The sequence below is a fragment of the Phascolarctos cinereus genome, unplaced genomic scaffold (assembly GCF_003287225.1).
Source record: "Phascolarctos cinereus isolate Bilbo 61053 unplaced genomic scaffold, phaCin_HiC Scaffold_5;HRSCAF=322, whole genome shotgun sequence".
Classification (NCBI taxonomy): Eukaryota; Metazoa; Chordata; class Mammalia; order Diprotodontia; family Phascolarctidae; genus Phascolarctos; species Phascolarctos cinereus.
In genome coordinates, this window is record NW_027555958.1 from 326,412,701 (window position 1) to 326,427,840 (window position 15,140).

The window sequence follows — 15,140 nt, forward strand, 5'->3', positions numbered from 1 at the left end:
CCCCTGCAGCTGCCCATCCTTCCCCCATCTCAGAGATGGCCTCTGAGGTGATTGGGACCAAGTGGAAGGGAAATGAAGAGGCTAAGCCATCTGGGATCAGGAGGGCAAAGGACAGAATGAAAGCATTTGTCTGGCCAATCAGGACACCTGGCTCCGAGCATGGGCTTTCAAGGCAAGTTCGTTTAAAGAATCTTAGGCCTTCAGAGCTATAATCTTATTGATTCTGCCTCATAACAGATTTTGAATGTGTCCCCTTTTCTTGCCCTATATAGACACCACCATAGCTCAAGTCCTCAATACCTTTAACCTGAACTATTGCAAAAGCCTTTTTAATAGATTCCAAGCATCCAGAATCCCTCACCCTTCAATTCATCCTCCACAAAACTGTTAAAAATGATCTTCTTAAAGCACAAGTTGGACAATGTCACTCCTCTCAAGAACCATCAATAGCTCCTTGTTACCTCTAGGATAAAATACAAATTCTCAACCTGGTATTTAAAGTCTTTCACAGTCTGGGCCTAAGCAACCTTTACAGGGGGGAGTTAACAGTTTTACCCTTTTGCCCAACAAATTATTTCAGTCAAACTCTTTTCCTTGCTGTTCCTTAGATATGTGCATTCAACCTCACGTCTCCTCCAAGCTGCCCCCCATAATTCCTTCTAACTCTTAGAATTTCTGGTCCCCTTCAAAACCTACCTCATGGGAAGGCTTTCCAGATCCCCCTAGTGGCTAGGATTCTTCTGATCCTCATGTAATCATAGGTATTTGCCTGTGTATGCAGAACTGTACTTCCCGAGCCGGAAGGGACCTACGAAGTCCAAGTAGTCCAACCTCTTCATTTTACAGATGAGGAAACTAAGGCCTTGAGATGTTAAATGATTTGCCCAAGATGGTAAGCCTCAGAGGTGAACTCTCAGCCCAGGGCCTCGTATTCCAGAGCCAGTGCTCCTTCCCCTCCCCTCACAGTGTGCCAGCTCCTTGAGGACAGGGATTGTTCTGTTTTGTTTCGGGTTTTGTTTTTCTGCCTTTATGTTTCTATTTCCCAGAACAGCGCCTTGCACAAAGTAGAGGATTTAAATGTTCGTTGAATTGTGGACCTGAATCTCAGAATTCCCTTTCACAAATTAGGAAACTGAGGGCTGGAGAAGTGAAATGATCAATCAACCAGTAAACACTTGTAAAGCACCTACTATGTGCCAGGCACTGTGCTAAGTGCTGGGGATACAAAAAGAAATAAAAGACCATCACTGCCCTCAAGGAGCTTGCATTCTAATGAAAGAGACAGCATGGAAGTAAATATTTACTAAGCAAGCTGTATACAGGATAAATAGGAAGTAATTAACAGAGGGAAGGCACTGGAATTGAAAGGGCCTGGGGAAGGCTTAGTGAGTTAAAAGCACAATGAAGATTTGAATAAGTCTGCTTTTGGACAAACTTTGTCTATTTCCCTTCCTTTACATTGTTGTTTTTCAGTCATTTTAGTCCTGTCTGACTCTTTTTGACCCCATTTGGGGTTTTCTTGGCAAAGATATTGGAGTGATTTGCCATTTGCTTCTCCCATTCATTTTACAGATGAGGAAACAGAGGCAAACAAGGTGAAGTGAATTCTCCAGGGTCACACATCTAGGCAGTGTCTGAGGCCAGATTTGAACTCAGGTCTTCCTGACTCCAGGCCTGGTGCTCAATCCACTGTGCCACTTACCTGTCCTTACAGTTGTTGTTTATTCATATCTAACTCTTCAAGACCCTGTGAATCATGCTGTCCATGGAATTTTCTTGGCAACTACTGTGCCACCTAGCTGCTTCCTTTACACAGGCTGGTCTGAATGCCTTGAATGTATTTTCTCCTTACTATGGTCCCTTAGAATCCTTAAGTTCCTTCCAGGCTCATTTCAAGTGCCACCTCCTAGGAGAAACCACTCCTTCCTCAAATTATCTTGTATTTGTCTGTATGTGTTGCCTTTCCCCTCCCCTCGCCAGTAGAATATAAGCTCCACAAGGGCAAGAATTGTTTTATCCTTTTATATTGGAAGTATGGAAAAATCATTTGTTAAATGCTTACTACGGCCAGGCACTGTGCTAAGCACTCAATACATTCCTATTGAATAGGAGGCCATGGGAGTTATGGGAGGGCCTGGAAGCCCAGCAGAGAGGACACCTTAAGTATCATAGTAGCAGGGATTTAAAGCTGAAAGGGCCCCTCAGAGGTCATCTAGTCCATCTCCCTCTATCTGATAGAACAACACTAAACAGGGGTGTAGTTCTGGGTGCTCAATGCTTTCTCCTGGATGAGCCAGAGGGCAGGATATAAATCAGTCCAACATCAAGCAGATGTTAAGCTCCTACTATGTGCCGGGCATCATGATAAGCACTGGGATCACAAAGACAAATGAGTGAAATGTTCCCTACTCTCTGGGAGTTTACACTCTTAGCAGATGGGCAGGGTACCATGCTGAGCATTGAAACTGCCAGCCTGACAGTGGAGAGAAGGGAAGAGACTTCCCAACACCTAAGTTCTGTTTGGTTTTACCTTTTCCTCACTTTGGACTCAGTCTCTGTCTCCCCTGCCCCGCCTCCTTAGGTGACTGTCTCTCTCTCCTCTCTGACCCCACCTCCTCTCTCTGGACACATACACTGTCTGCCATCCTACCCCACTGCCATCCCTTTCTCCATCTCTCCCAACTCATCTCTCTATGTCTCACGTCCCTGCCTTTCCTGAGCTCTCTCCCTCTAGTCTCTAGCTCTGTCTTTCCTCAGGCAGATGCTTCCCCATCCCTCCTCTCTTTCTCCTCCTCCTTCCCCCTCCTTTGTAAGCTTCCTCTCCCTCTCTATCAAAAGTGTAAATCTCTCTCTCTCTTTCTTCTTTTCTTTCCACTCGACTGGCCCAGCCCGGAGAATTGAAACCCTCTTTTCTCAGTAAGAGAATCCAACATGAGGGGGCCTCTCTGGCTGTTGTATTTTTCATAGATCGGGAAAGAAATGGCTTGGAGGGGGTGGTGGAAAGGGGAGGAGGAGAGGAGATGTGAGAGAGGAGAAAGGGGAGGGAGCATCAGCGGCTGAAGGAGAGTGGAGCGTGGAGAGATTTAGTTCCATCTGAAAGCTGTCAGCGCGAATCAAAGGCTTTCCTTTGAACGGTCGGTGTAATCGGGAGCAGAGAGCACAAGGAATGAAGCTTGGGCCCAGGGGGTTCATTATGGTCCCATTTGATAAATCTTGGGAGACAGGGTTCTGACCCCCCCCCACCCCAGTTCCTTTCTGACCTCGGCTCTTGCTAGCTTCCAGGGAGAAGCGGACCCACTCTTTTCCTGGGTCCAGGGCTAGGGAGGTGGAGGAGTGTGTCAACCAGGTAGCAAGGGGCTACATTGGGATTCAGGTCACAAGGGTACAGGTGTGTCCCAGTGCTTGGGTGAACTGAGGAGATGACATTCTAGCAGTGATGGGACAAGAAAGGAAGGTGTATGAATGTGTGTGCGTGTGCACCAGCAAAGGTGTGCCCACTTAGAGGCCTATCTGTACATATGTTCAGAAATATGTTTACATGTACAGGCCGTGATGCAGATGTGAATCACAAATTCTTTCCCTGCATTCTTCTTTATGGTTTGGAAAGGGTAGTGAAGAGGAAGGGTGGAGTATGTAGAAAATGGATGAGACGTGTTTTGGTCCCAGGGATCAGAACTAGGGCAAATTTGGGTTCAGACGAGGAAAAAATTAGCTAATGACTAGAGCTGTCCAAAATTAGAATGGGCTACCTAGGTTGATAGTGAACTCTCCATCACTTGAGGTCTTCAAGCAGAGACTAGGGATTTTGTTGAGGTGACCCCTGTTCAGGTATGGTCAGACAGCATCATTTAGTGGCTTAGTGGCTAGAGTACTGGGCCTGGAGTCAGAAAGACCTGAGTCCAAATCCAGCCTCAGACACTTACTAGGTATATGACCTAGGCAAGTCACTTAACCTCAGTTTCCTCAGCTGTGAAATGAGGATAATAATAATATTTACCTCCTAGGGTTGTTGTGAGGAGAAAATTGAGATAATATTTATAAATAAACCTTAAAGTCCTATATCAATGCTAGTCATGATGATGAGGAGGAGGAGAAGCAGGAGGGGAAGGAGGAGGAGGAGGAGGATTGTGTTTGGAGTCAGAGGACCTAGGTTAAAATACTGGCTCTCTACACCTTATTACCTTTGTGATACTGGGCAAGTGCCTTGGTTTCTTCATCTGTTCCAGATTTAAAAATAAAATGAAGTGAAGCCTTCAACAAATCTGAGACTGTGTTATTCTTTATGATAACAGAAACATCAAGGGTAATTAGGTGCCACAGTGGTTAGAGTACTAGTCGTGGAGTCAGGAAGACCTGAGTTCCAATCTGGCTCAGACAGCTGTGTGACCTTACCCCTGTTTGCCTCAGTTTCTTCATCTGTAAAATGAGCTAGAGAAGGAAATGGCAAACTGCTCCAGTATCTTTGCCAAGAAAACCCCAAATGGGGTCATGAAGAGTTGGATGTGACTAAAAATGACTGAACAACACCACAATAAACATCAGGAGGGTGGAGAGGCAGAGAGGTAGGAGAGCCAGGAGAGGGATCAGTCCTAGAAGGGAGAAGAAAGGGGAAGTGAGTATATTCTCAGGAAAAGGCAGTATGTGTACTACAGAGATTTAGCTAAAGGACCTAGGCAGGATTCAAGCCCTGACTTCACCACTTATTGGCTGCATGACCTCAAACAAGGAGTTTTGCTTCAAACCCTAGTTTCCTCATCTATAAAATGGAGATGGGGGCAGCTAGGTGGCCCTGGAGTCAGGTGGACCTGAGTTCAAATTCAGCTTCAGACACATAACACTCACTAGCTGTGTGACTCTGGGCAAGTCACTCAACCCCAATTGCCTCAACAACAACAACAAAAAAATAGAGGTGCTTACTCTACCTCACAGAACTGTTGTATTGTATGAAAGACATTTTGTAAACCTTAGGTGCTATGGAAATGTGTATTAGTGTATTCTTCCAGATTGAGGTAGCTGTTTAGTCTAGGTAAGTAATGAGAGATTGGTTTGAACTAAGGGGTGAGGTTTGAGGGGAAATGAAGGATCATTTCAGTCATGTCTGACTCTCTGTGACCCCATTCGGGGTTTTCTTGGCAAAGATACTGGAATGGTTTGCCATTTTCTTCTCTAGCTCATTGTACAGATGAGGAAACTGAGGCAAACAGGGTTAAGTGACATGCTCAGGGTCACACAGCTAGAAGGTATCTGAGGCTGGATTTGAACTCAGGAAGATGAGTCATCCTGACTTCAGGCCCCACACTCTATCCACTATCTAGCTGCCTGAGATGGAGGCTAGGAATGAGTTAAGAATAGGGTGTATAAGGGGCCTTTTGTACTTCTGCCTTCCTAGTCACTCTCCCCACTTGAAATTTCCTAAGCAGTCTCTCATTCCTAATCACTCCCTAGAAATCATCCTTACTTCTTCATTCTAACCTTGGCTTTTAACTCATCCCTGGTACCAATAAGACCCTGGTTTGTCCACCTCAGCAATTCCCAGTTTAATGAAGGAAATATGACATACACCTCCAGGACGTGGGCAGAAATGCAAAGGCAGAAAGTCTTTGGGAATTGAGCTGTAGACATCAGGGTTGGGGAAAATCTGTTTATCACATATCTTCATCTACAGTGAGCTTACATGTAAACAGAAACATATTCCCTCACCTCCATGCCAACAGTTACACGTAGCTCTACCCTGTCCCCATCTTGGTCTCAATCATCCCTTTCTGTGTTTCTTTCTCTCCGTGGGTCTGCATTCCTCCTGGGTCATGGTGTCTCTGTGTCTGTGGTTCCCCCCGCCCCCATCCCTTCCTTTCTCCCTCCCTCTCTGTTCCTGCTTCTCTATTCCGTTCTTTCCCTTTGCTTCTGTGTGGGTGTCTCTGGCTTTGTCTCTATTGCTCAGCATCGTTTCCTCCTCTCTGTGTCTCTATCAGCCTCTTTCCCCTCAACCCCCTCTCATGTGTGTGTGTGTGTGTGTGTGTGTGTGTGTGTGTTGTGTGTGTGTTCACTCTGCCTGTCTTCACAATGGCTGTTTAAGAGTTCACCACATCTGTGATGGTGTCTGAAGACAGGGGGGAAGAGAGAGATCAAAGCAGGTGGAAATTCAGAGAAAACCACTGACAAAAATTGGCCCTAGACTGAGGCTGCTGGCCCTGCTAAGCAGGATTGGTCTGCTCTTCTGATTCCCGATATGCTTGTACTCAGGGCCTGGCTCTCCCCTGCCAGTTTCCCCACAGCTCCCTGCTGAGGGAGGCCCAGCTCTCCCTGGCAAGTCATTTGCCAGTATTGGTGTTTGACTTCCATCTCATTTCCTGGAAGCCACTCAGGAAGGAAAAGATAGATAAATGATAGACTAGAGGACTGAAATGGTGCTGTTTGCTCCAATGGCAGGTTCCTCTCTGCAGCTGTGGCTTGGCAGAAGACCCAGTCAGCAGAGATCCAGTCCAAGTCACTAGGACCAAGGGCTGGGAGCTTAGGGACTGCGGGGTTCTGAGCCTGACTTTACTTAGTCACTCAGTCAATAAATATTAAGTGTCTACCATATACCAGGCAGCTAGGTGGTACAGTGGATAGAATACCAGGCCTGGAGTGAAAAAGACTTATCTTCCTACATTCAAATCTGGCCTTAGACACTTCCTAGCTGTATGATCCTAGTCAAGTCACTGTTTGCCTCAGTTTCCTCATCTGTAAAATGAGCTAGAGAAGGAAATGGCAAACCACTCCCATATCTTTGCCAAGAAAACCCCAAATGGGGTCATGAAGGGTCAGACGCAACTGAAAAACAACTGAACAATAATAAAATTTGCCAGGCACTATGTCAAGTGCTAGGGATACAAAAAGAGATAAAACACAGTACCTACCCTGAGAGAGCTTACAGTCTAATGGGAGAGACAATATGCAACAAATACATGCAAAACTACATGTATGCTCTCCACATCCCCACCTCCAAACTCAAGCTTTGTGCACTATCCATACACGCATGCCCCCTGTATCTCACCCTGGCCTCCTTAACTCTCTTTGAGTCCTATCCCTTTCTTTTTTTGCCAACCTTGCTCTAGTCACTGAGGAAAATCTTCTTGGTCTGGCTTCATTCTTTCTTTCCCCAGTTAGGCACCTCCAATCCTTTTTTTTTTTTTTGAGGCAATTGGAATTAAGTGACTTGCCCAGAGTCACACAGCTAGTAAGTGTCAAGTGTATGAGGCCACATTTGAACTCAGGTCCTCCTGACTCCAGGGCCAGTGCTTTATCCACTGCAACACCTAGCTGCCCCCTAAAATAGCATTGCAGGGACTTGAACTCGGGTTCTTTTTTCAATCCAGTGTTCTTTCCACTGCATGCATGATTTTTTTTTTTTTGGTGGGGGAGCCTAGGCAATAAGGTTAGGTGACTTGCCAGGTCATACAGCTAGTTAAGTGTCACATGTCTGAGACTAGATTTGAACTCAGGTCCTCCTGACTCCAAGGCTGGAGTTTTATGCACTGCACCACCTAGCTAGCCCCAATCCCCCCAGCTTCAGTCTTTGGAGCTTCCTTCTGCTGGTTGGTCCTTATTTCTGTGACTTGGATTTACCTTAGATCTGTGACCGAGGATTATCTCCCCCACCAGCCTGAGGGCTCCGGTGGGATAAGACTATGTTTCTTCCTGCTGACTTTGACCCCTTAAGGGTAGGGACTGTGTCTCATTCTATCTTTGCATCCTGAACACACCCCCACCCCCACAGCACCTCACACTTTGCTCTCAGGGGTACTTCGTAAAGTGGGAAAAGACACAGATTTGGGTTTCTCCTCCATGCCCCAAGAATTCACTCCTGGTTGCTGCCCTGTTCTTGGGCATCATCTTGTTGAGAGAAGTGAGAGTCAGAAAAGAAAGCAGGACCCTAGCAAGCGGATTCAAGATTACTTTTTCTCCCATTCTCCTAACCTCATTAACCCAGTTTAATTTCTTGAGTATAATTTCTTTCTAAAACTCTCTCGTTTGTTGAAAAGTTCTTCTTATTGTCTAACTTCAGAGAACCATAAATCAGAGAATGTTAAAGCTAGACAGGGACCTTAGAAATTAAGGTCACCCAGACAAGTTAATGGCAGAACTGGAATCTGAAGCCATTTCTCCTGAGATGATATATGTAAAGTACTTTGCAAACCTTAAAGTATCATATAAATGTTACCATTATTATTTCTTGTCTCCATTCTTCCTCCATGGTGCACTAGACCCTGTTCCTTCACTGTTACCCTATTGGGGAAACTGCTCACTGCCTCTTACAGACAATGAGTACAGGGGGTCCAGGACTGCTGAGTAAACTTCAGGGCCCAAAGTTTTAAGACTAATTCTGTCTCCAGAACTCCCAGGGCATCCTCAGGACAAGTTCTTGTGCCTCCCCCCCTCCCCTTATGTCTCAGTTTCTCCCTTAAGAATGGAAAGTGGGGTAGAAGTGGTTATGGGGAGTTTGCTGCACGTAGCTCCCTGAAGAAATGAGCAAGGACATGAATAAATTTGAATAATAATGAGCACAGAGCTGGAATTAATAATGCGGGCTTCTTACCTGATACCACCCCTCCAATTGAGATCTCCAAGCACAAAATCCTTTTGAATACAGGTAAGGCTTATTCCCCCACTCCTTAGAAGATGTGGCTGCAAGGTCAGGTTTCAGGAATGTGGGGGACAAGGGTCAGGAAAACAGAACATCGAATAATAATACAGGGATTTGTGCTTATTAGGAATGGAGATGCCTTGCAACCCCACCACTGAAGATGAACTTAGAAATCTACTAAACAGAGAATAGAAATCATTGTTTTAAATCACATGCTGTCCATTCGTCCTCCCCTGCCTCCACACCAAGTGTTTCTCTACTGTTGCCATGACCAGACCCTCCAGGGCACTAAATGAAACAGAGGGAGAAAGGAAAGAAACAACCCTTGCCCTGGAGGAACCTCCTGGGTTCGATGGGCACAGGATAACACCACTCTTTCCTCTTTCCTTAGATACAGACCGGCACTCCTAGAGATGGATAGGGTGAGGTGAGAAGGTAGGGCTCCACTGTTTGGATAGTGGGGCCAGGTTTCCCCTCTAGGACACAGAGTATGAATGTGAGAAGTCCCACCACAGACTGGAAAAGGCAGCTAGGTGGCATAATGATGGACTTTTGAGTCAGGAAGACCTGAGTTTGAATTCTGCCTCAGATACTTACTCCCAGCCTCAGTTTCTTTATGTAATAGTAGCCAGTCTCCAGGTTTTTCTGATGATCAAATGAGAAAACTCTTTAACACATGTAAACATACTGGAAACCTTAAAGGACTGCATAAATGCTAGCTGTTGGGTAGGTGAGACTAGAGTGGGAAAAAAGTTAGAGTCTACATAGGTGTGAATAGTGCAAACTGGGGTGCGGAGAGCAGAGCAGGAGCTCCCACCCTCCCTTCACTTTCCTCAACTAAGGAAGCAAGGATACCTTTCACTTCTCTGAACCCATCAGCTAGCCGTTCAGCTCATCCCAAGCCCTGGTCCTTGCTTTTCTGGCTGGATCCATGCTGGAGGGAGTTGGAGAGGGTGGCTGGAGGAAGGGGGGAGAGAAGAGAGGGGTAGAACAAACCCCACAATCCAATTCCCTGCTCCATTTAGGCTTCACAATTAAAGGCAATTACACTGCAGTTTTCTAATCAAATGCTCCCGGCCCCTCTGCCAGCCAGGCAGCGATGTGTGCCTCTCTTCGATGGGGAGCGGGACAGAAGCCACGTCCTAGACTGGGAGCTGCCAAAGGGCTACGCATGTTGCAGGTGCAAGTGTGCACAGGAGATCCTGGAGGGAATCTCCGTCCAGGGAGAGATTCTGCCAGCAGGCTTTGGGGCAATGTGTGAGTTTAGGGTAGGAAGTAGAGCCAAGGCCCTCCTGGGTCAAGCCCAGCCAGGGATAGATGTAGACCCTTAGGCACATGTGTGTGAACATGTGGACAGCAGGCACAGGCTGACAGGTGCCAAAGAGGCCCGCCCTGCGGCCCCTTCCCAGAGCCCCCAACCACCCTATAGCACTATGTGATAAGCACAAGTGCCTGAATCGGGGGGATGAGGGGAGGAGGTCACATGCCTGCACTCCTACACACCATCTTTCTGCCTCACTGCCACAGCCAGTGATCAACATTAATTATGCATCATTAATTAACATGGATGATTGGACTCTTGTAGCCCAAGCTGCTATCAGGAGATCTCTAAGCACGTTATGGCTTTGAACTTCATTTCTCCTGGAAAAGGGGAGGGGCTAAAGGGAGTAGAAAAAGAAGGCTGAAGGGAAGGAGGGGTGGGGCAGAGCTAAAGATGGGGCTGTGCAGGGAGCCTGGTCAACTTCCAGTATCATATGATTTAACAGTGCCCGGGCGGGGATGGAGGGGGTGGGGGAAGGTGGTGTTAGAGAGTTTGAAAAGTGGGAGGGGTTGATTCCCCTTTCCCACCCCTTGCTCCATCCCCCATACACACAATTACACAATTGAGGGAAGGTGGCAGAATGGTTGCTCACCTGATGCCCACTGTTTCTCTCTGCCAGGAACCCAGACCCGATTTAGCCAGGAGCCATCTGACCAGACGGTGGTGGCTGGGCAGCGGGCAGTGCTTTCCTGTGTGCTGCTGAACTATTCTGGCATCGTGCAATGGACCAAGGATGGGTTGGCTCTGGGCATGGGCCAGGGCCTCAAAGGTAAGGTCTTTATCTTTCTGAGGTGCCTTCCAGTTCTCGATCTGTTTTCCTTTGATCCTGTGATCCTATGATCCTTCTACCCCCCAGATAATTTTTTGCCCAAGCAGCCTGTTTTCTATTCACATTGGCAGCTTTGGAGTTCTGTGCCTGACTCTAGCTTGCTCTTCTGCAGTTCTTTTACTGTCATCTCTGTTCCCATTTTTCTCTCCTCTCTGACTCTGTCTCCGTGTATGTCTTATGTGTTCTATGTGTTTGTGTGTACTTATCTATCCATGTGCACATATATACATATACACACATAAATTAGAAATATACTTCTGCCCAGACATTTTGTCAGGTAGTTTGTTTCTTCTCCAAATGTTTCTGTGTTTAAAGAAAGGTGCTGAAGTCACAGAAGGACAGAGTAAACCAGGGAGAAAAAAAGACAAGGAGACTGGCAGAGACAGCCAAAGAAACAGGGTGGAAGGTACATGTGGAATCAGAAAAGAGGATTCTCAGCAGATGTTCGAGGTGAAAGGCACTTTCGGGAATATCTAAATCTAAACCTTCTTTGTACAGATGAGGAACTGAGGGCTCAGAGAGGAAGCAACAAGATGGAGGTTACACACCTAGTAAAAAAATCCAAATTTGATGGTCCCCCAAGTTCCCCAGTCCAATAGTCTTTCCTGTACAACATGTTATTATGTGGTACAGGAAGCACTAGATTTATCTTCAACAAATTTTTCATTCTGGGGTCACCCTTCTGGGTACCTTCCCACCATTGTCTAATCAGTATGAGAGCTCAGGGATGGGTAAACTCATTTTATCATCAACCAAGCAGATTCATTTATTCATCAAGTCTTTATTGAGTACCTGCTGTATAGTCAGAGCTAAGCAAATACAAGTGAGCTTTAAACACACACACACACACACACACACACACACACACACACACACATCATATTCCAAAGCCAAACGAAAATGATTTGAGGGATATTGAGTATTGGGGGATTTTTTGTTATGGCCCTCCTCTAGTGAAGAAGATAATGGAGAGGACTGTGTAGTGATGCACAACAAGAGAATAGAGATGGAGGTTGGATTCATTGCTGAGATAGAGAGACAGAGAGAAACAGAGAGAGATCAATAGATATGGAGTGAGAGGGATCAATAAAAGGCTGGACAGAGTGAGATAAAGGGAAGAAGGAGTGTAGGGAGTAAGGCTATGGAGAGCAGGGGGTGGGGGGTAGGCAGCTAGTCAAAATGATGAAGAGAGACAGAGAGGAGAGGTTGGCACAAGGTGGGGAGGGCTGAGACTCAGTCAACCCATCCCCCCCATGTTCACATTCCCAGAAACTCCTTGCCTAGCAGGGAAACTTCATCCACTGTCCCCTTCAGAGGCCAAGGGATGTGGGGGAAAGGTCTCAGTCTTGAGGGAGGGAGAGCTGAGTCTCTGTCTGAGTCTGAGAAAGTCCCACAGAAGGATCCCCAGAGAGCTGCTGCCTCTGCTATGATGTCCTATATTTCACAGATATTCTCTCTGTCTCTCCCTCCCACCGCCTTGCTCTGCGGCTCACTCTTTTCTTTCCTATTATTATGAGAGACATTTGTCTGCAAACAGCCTCTGAGGTTTCATCTGCTTCTGTTCATTGCTTCCTTCTCTGCCTACCCCCACCTCCTTTTCTTCTGTTTTCAGGTTCTCACATCGCCCTCTTTGGCTATAGGGGATTGTGATGTCACAATCCTCTGCCTATGTCCTGGTTACCTCTTGGTTGTATCATATGATAGGACAGGGGAGGAATTGTATCATAATTAAATATGAAGTCTTGGTATAGAAATGGGAAGATTGGGTGATAGCAAAAGCAAAGTGGGGGACTCTAGGGAATCTAGAGATGGCTTTAGGGGCCCTCTGGGATAATGGGAATTGGGTGGAAAGGAGGTATCTACATTTGATTGATACCTAGATCAGCTCACATCTGACCTCTTTTCATCCCCCTAGCATGGCCACGATACCGGATTGTGGGCTCTGCAGAAGCTGGGCAATACAACTTGGAGATTACAGATGCCGAGCTTTCCGATGATGCTTCCTATGAGTGCCAGGCCACTGAAGCTGCCCTGCGCTCACGAAAGGCAAAACTCACTGTGCTGAGTAAGAGACTTTCCTTAGTGTCCACTCTGACCCTCCCAGTGTCCCTCCTCATTGCCATCCTAGCCTCTTCTCCTGTCCCGAAAATGTTACCACTGCTTCTCCCTACCGACACCCCTTTCCTAGTCTCCTCTTTAATCTCTCAAGGCTACTTCTCCTCTGATCCTTCTGTCACAGAAATCCCTATTGTCCCATTCAATACAATGTCCTGGTTTTCCTTTTCAATTTTTCAGTTTAATATAATGAACACTAAGTGCATACTCTACGTAGAGCATTGTGTTAGGACCTATGATGCAAACATTAGCAATGACAGTCTTTGCCCTCAAGTTGCTTAAGGTCTAAAATAATAGTGAGGGGATACAATACCTGTACCAGTAAGTATGAGATGAGGTAAATTGGAATAAGGATGAGGGCAGAGGTCAAGACAAAATCTTAAAGAAATATGAGGTGGGAAGATCACTTTCTACTATGGGAATCATGGAAGGTTCTGTGGGAGAGCTGACACCTAAGGAAATTTGAAGGAAGAGAACAATTTAATCAGATGGAGATTCAAAGAAAATGTATTACAAGTATGGGATGCTTGCATGAATGCAAAGATGTAGGTGGGAGAAAGAAGACAAGACAAGATCAGAAAACATCTAGTAGTTTAGTTTGGCTAGAATGTAGAATGCCTGAAGGAAAATGGTACAAGATAAAATTTGAAAATATCAGTTGGAGTCAGATTACAGAGGACTCTAAATGTCTGGTGAAGGATTTTTTTTGTTTGTTTTTGTTTTGGAACATTTATCGTATAGGCAACAGACAGCCACTGGAGGGTTTTAAGCAGGGGACTCTGCATTAGGAAGATGATTTCAAGTTACTCCATTAAGAATGGGCTGCAGATAAGAGGAGTGAGTCAAGGGTAACGGTTACATTATTCCAGGAGAGACATGATGAGGGTCTGAACAAGGGCTGCATCAGTGTGCCTGGAGAGAAAGCGATTGATTCAAGAACTACTAGGGAGTTAGAATTATAGGACTTGTCAATGGGTCAGGGGGAGGAAGAGAAAGAATGAAAAATTACTGAAATTTTAAAAATGAGAGACTGTGAGAAACAGAAGTAGGGAGGCAGCTCAGGTTTTGGAAGGAAGTTAAGCAGTTCGGCTTTGGCTGCGTTGATTTTGAGGTGTCCATGAAGCATTTAGGAGGTGATAGCAGGCAGTTGGAAATGTGGCATTGGTGTTCAAGGGAGAGATATAGACTGGAGATAAAAAATCGGGAGTAATCATCTGCAGAGAGGTGATCGTTGAGGCTGTGGAAATAAGGGAGATTGCCAAGTGAGAGCGTCTTTCTAGATTTTAAATAAGAAAGAAGAGGAAGAGAATAAGCATTTAAGTGTCTACCGTGTGCCAGGCACTGTGCTAAGTACTTTAGAAATATTGCCTCATTTAATAAGAGAGCTAAGGACAAAACCTTAGGGAATGCCCATACTTAGGAGGTGAGAGAAGGAAGATGAACCATAGTGGGGAGACTGAGAAAGATCAGACAGGTAGAAAGAGCAGTAGAAGAGAATAGTCTCAGAAATAATGGTAGAAGTGACTAGCAAGGGTATATGGATGGATAACAGTGTCAAATAATGCAAAAAGGCCAAAGAGAATAAAAAAAGATCTTGGAGAGAGGGAGGGGGAGAGAGAGAGAGAGAGAGAGTGAAGATCCCTTGGTAAGAAGGGAACTTTAAGACTAGAACAAAAGGATCACAAAATCTCAGAAGAGATCTCAAAGGCCATCTAGTACAACTTAGACCTAAGTAAGAAACCTTTCTACAATATGCTCAACAAGGAGTTATCTGATCTTTACTTTAAACAGGCATCAGGGAATACACTACCTCCCAAAGTAGTACATTCCATTTTTGGAGGACTCTAATTTTTAGGAGGGCAGCTAGGTGGTAAAGTGGATAGAGAGCTGAGCCTGTAAGTTAGGAAGATTCATCTTCCTGAGTACAAATGCAGCCTCAGACACTTATTAGCTGTGTGACCCTGGGCAAGTCACTTAACCCTGTTTATTTCAGTTTCCTCATCTGTAAAATGAGTTGGAGAAGGAAATGGCAAATCACTCCAGCATCTTTTCCAAGAAAACCCCAAATGGGGTCACAGAGAGTCAAACGTAACTGAAAAACCATTGAAAAAAAATTTAGAAAGTTTTTTTGGCCCTAACATCAAACCTTTGCAATGTCCACCAACTAACTGCTCCTAGTTCTGCCCTTTAAAGCCAGCTCAGAACAAGCCTAATCTCTCTTCCATATGGTAGTCCTTTAAATACTGTCAAAT

At 45.6% G+C, this 15,140-nt stretch overlaps 1 protein-coding gene across 4 annotated transcripts in view; it reads left to right on the plus strand.

Annotated features, from left to right (window-relative positions):
* The window catches only part of KIRREL1 (kirre like nephrin family adhesion molecule 1), a 166,710-nt gene that overhangs the window by 112,033 nt on the left and 39,537 nt on the right, over positions 1-15,140 (plus strand). For 3 of the 4 annotated variants that reach the window (XM_020991446.2, XM_020991447.2, XM_020991448.2), the window contains exons 2-3: positions 10,564-10,713; positions 12,689-12,838. In XM_020991446.2, the coding sequence (XP_020847105.1) occupies positions 10,564-10,713; positions 12,689-12,838 (300 nt within the window). Of the gene's footprint in view, positions 1-10,563; positions 10,714-12,688; positions 12,839-15,140 lie in introns of those variants that run through there. The other variant, XM_078156188.1, reaches the window with a different exon arrangement.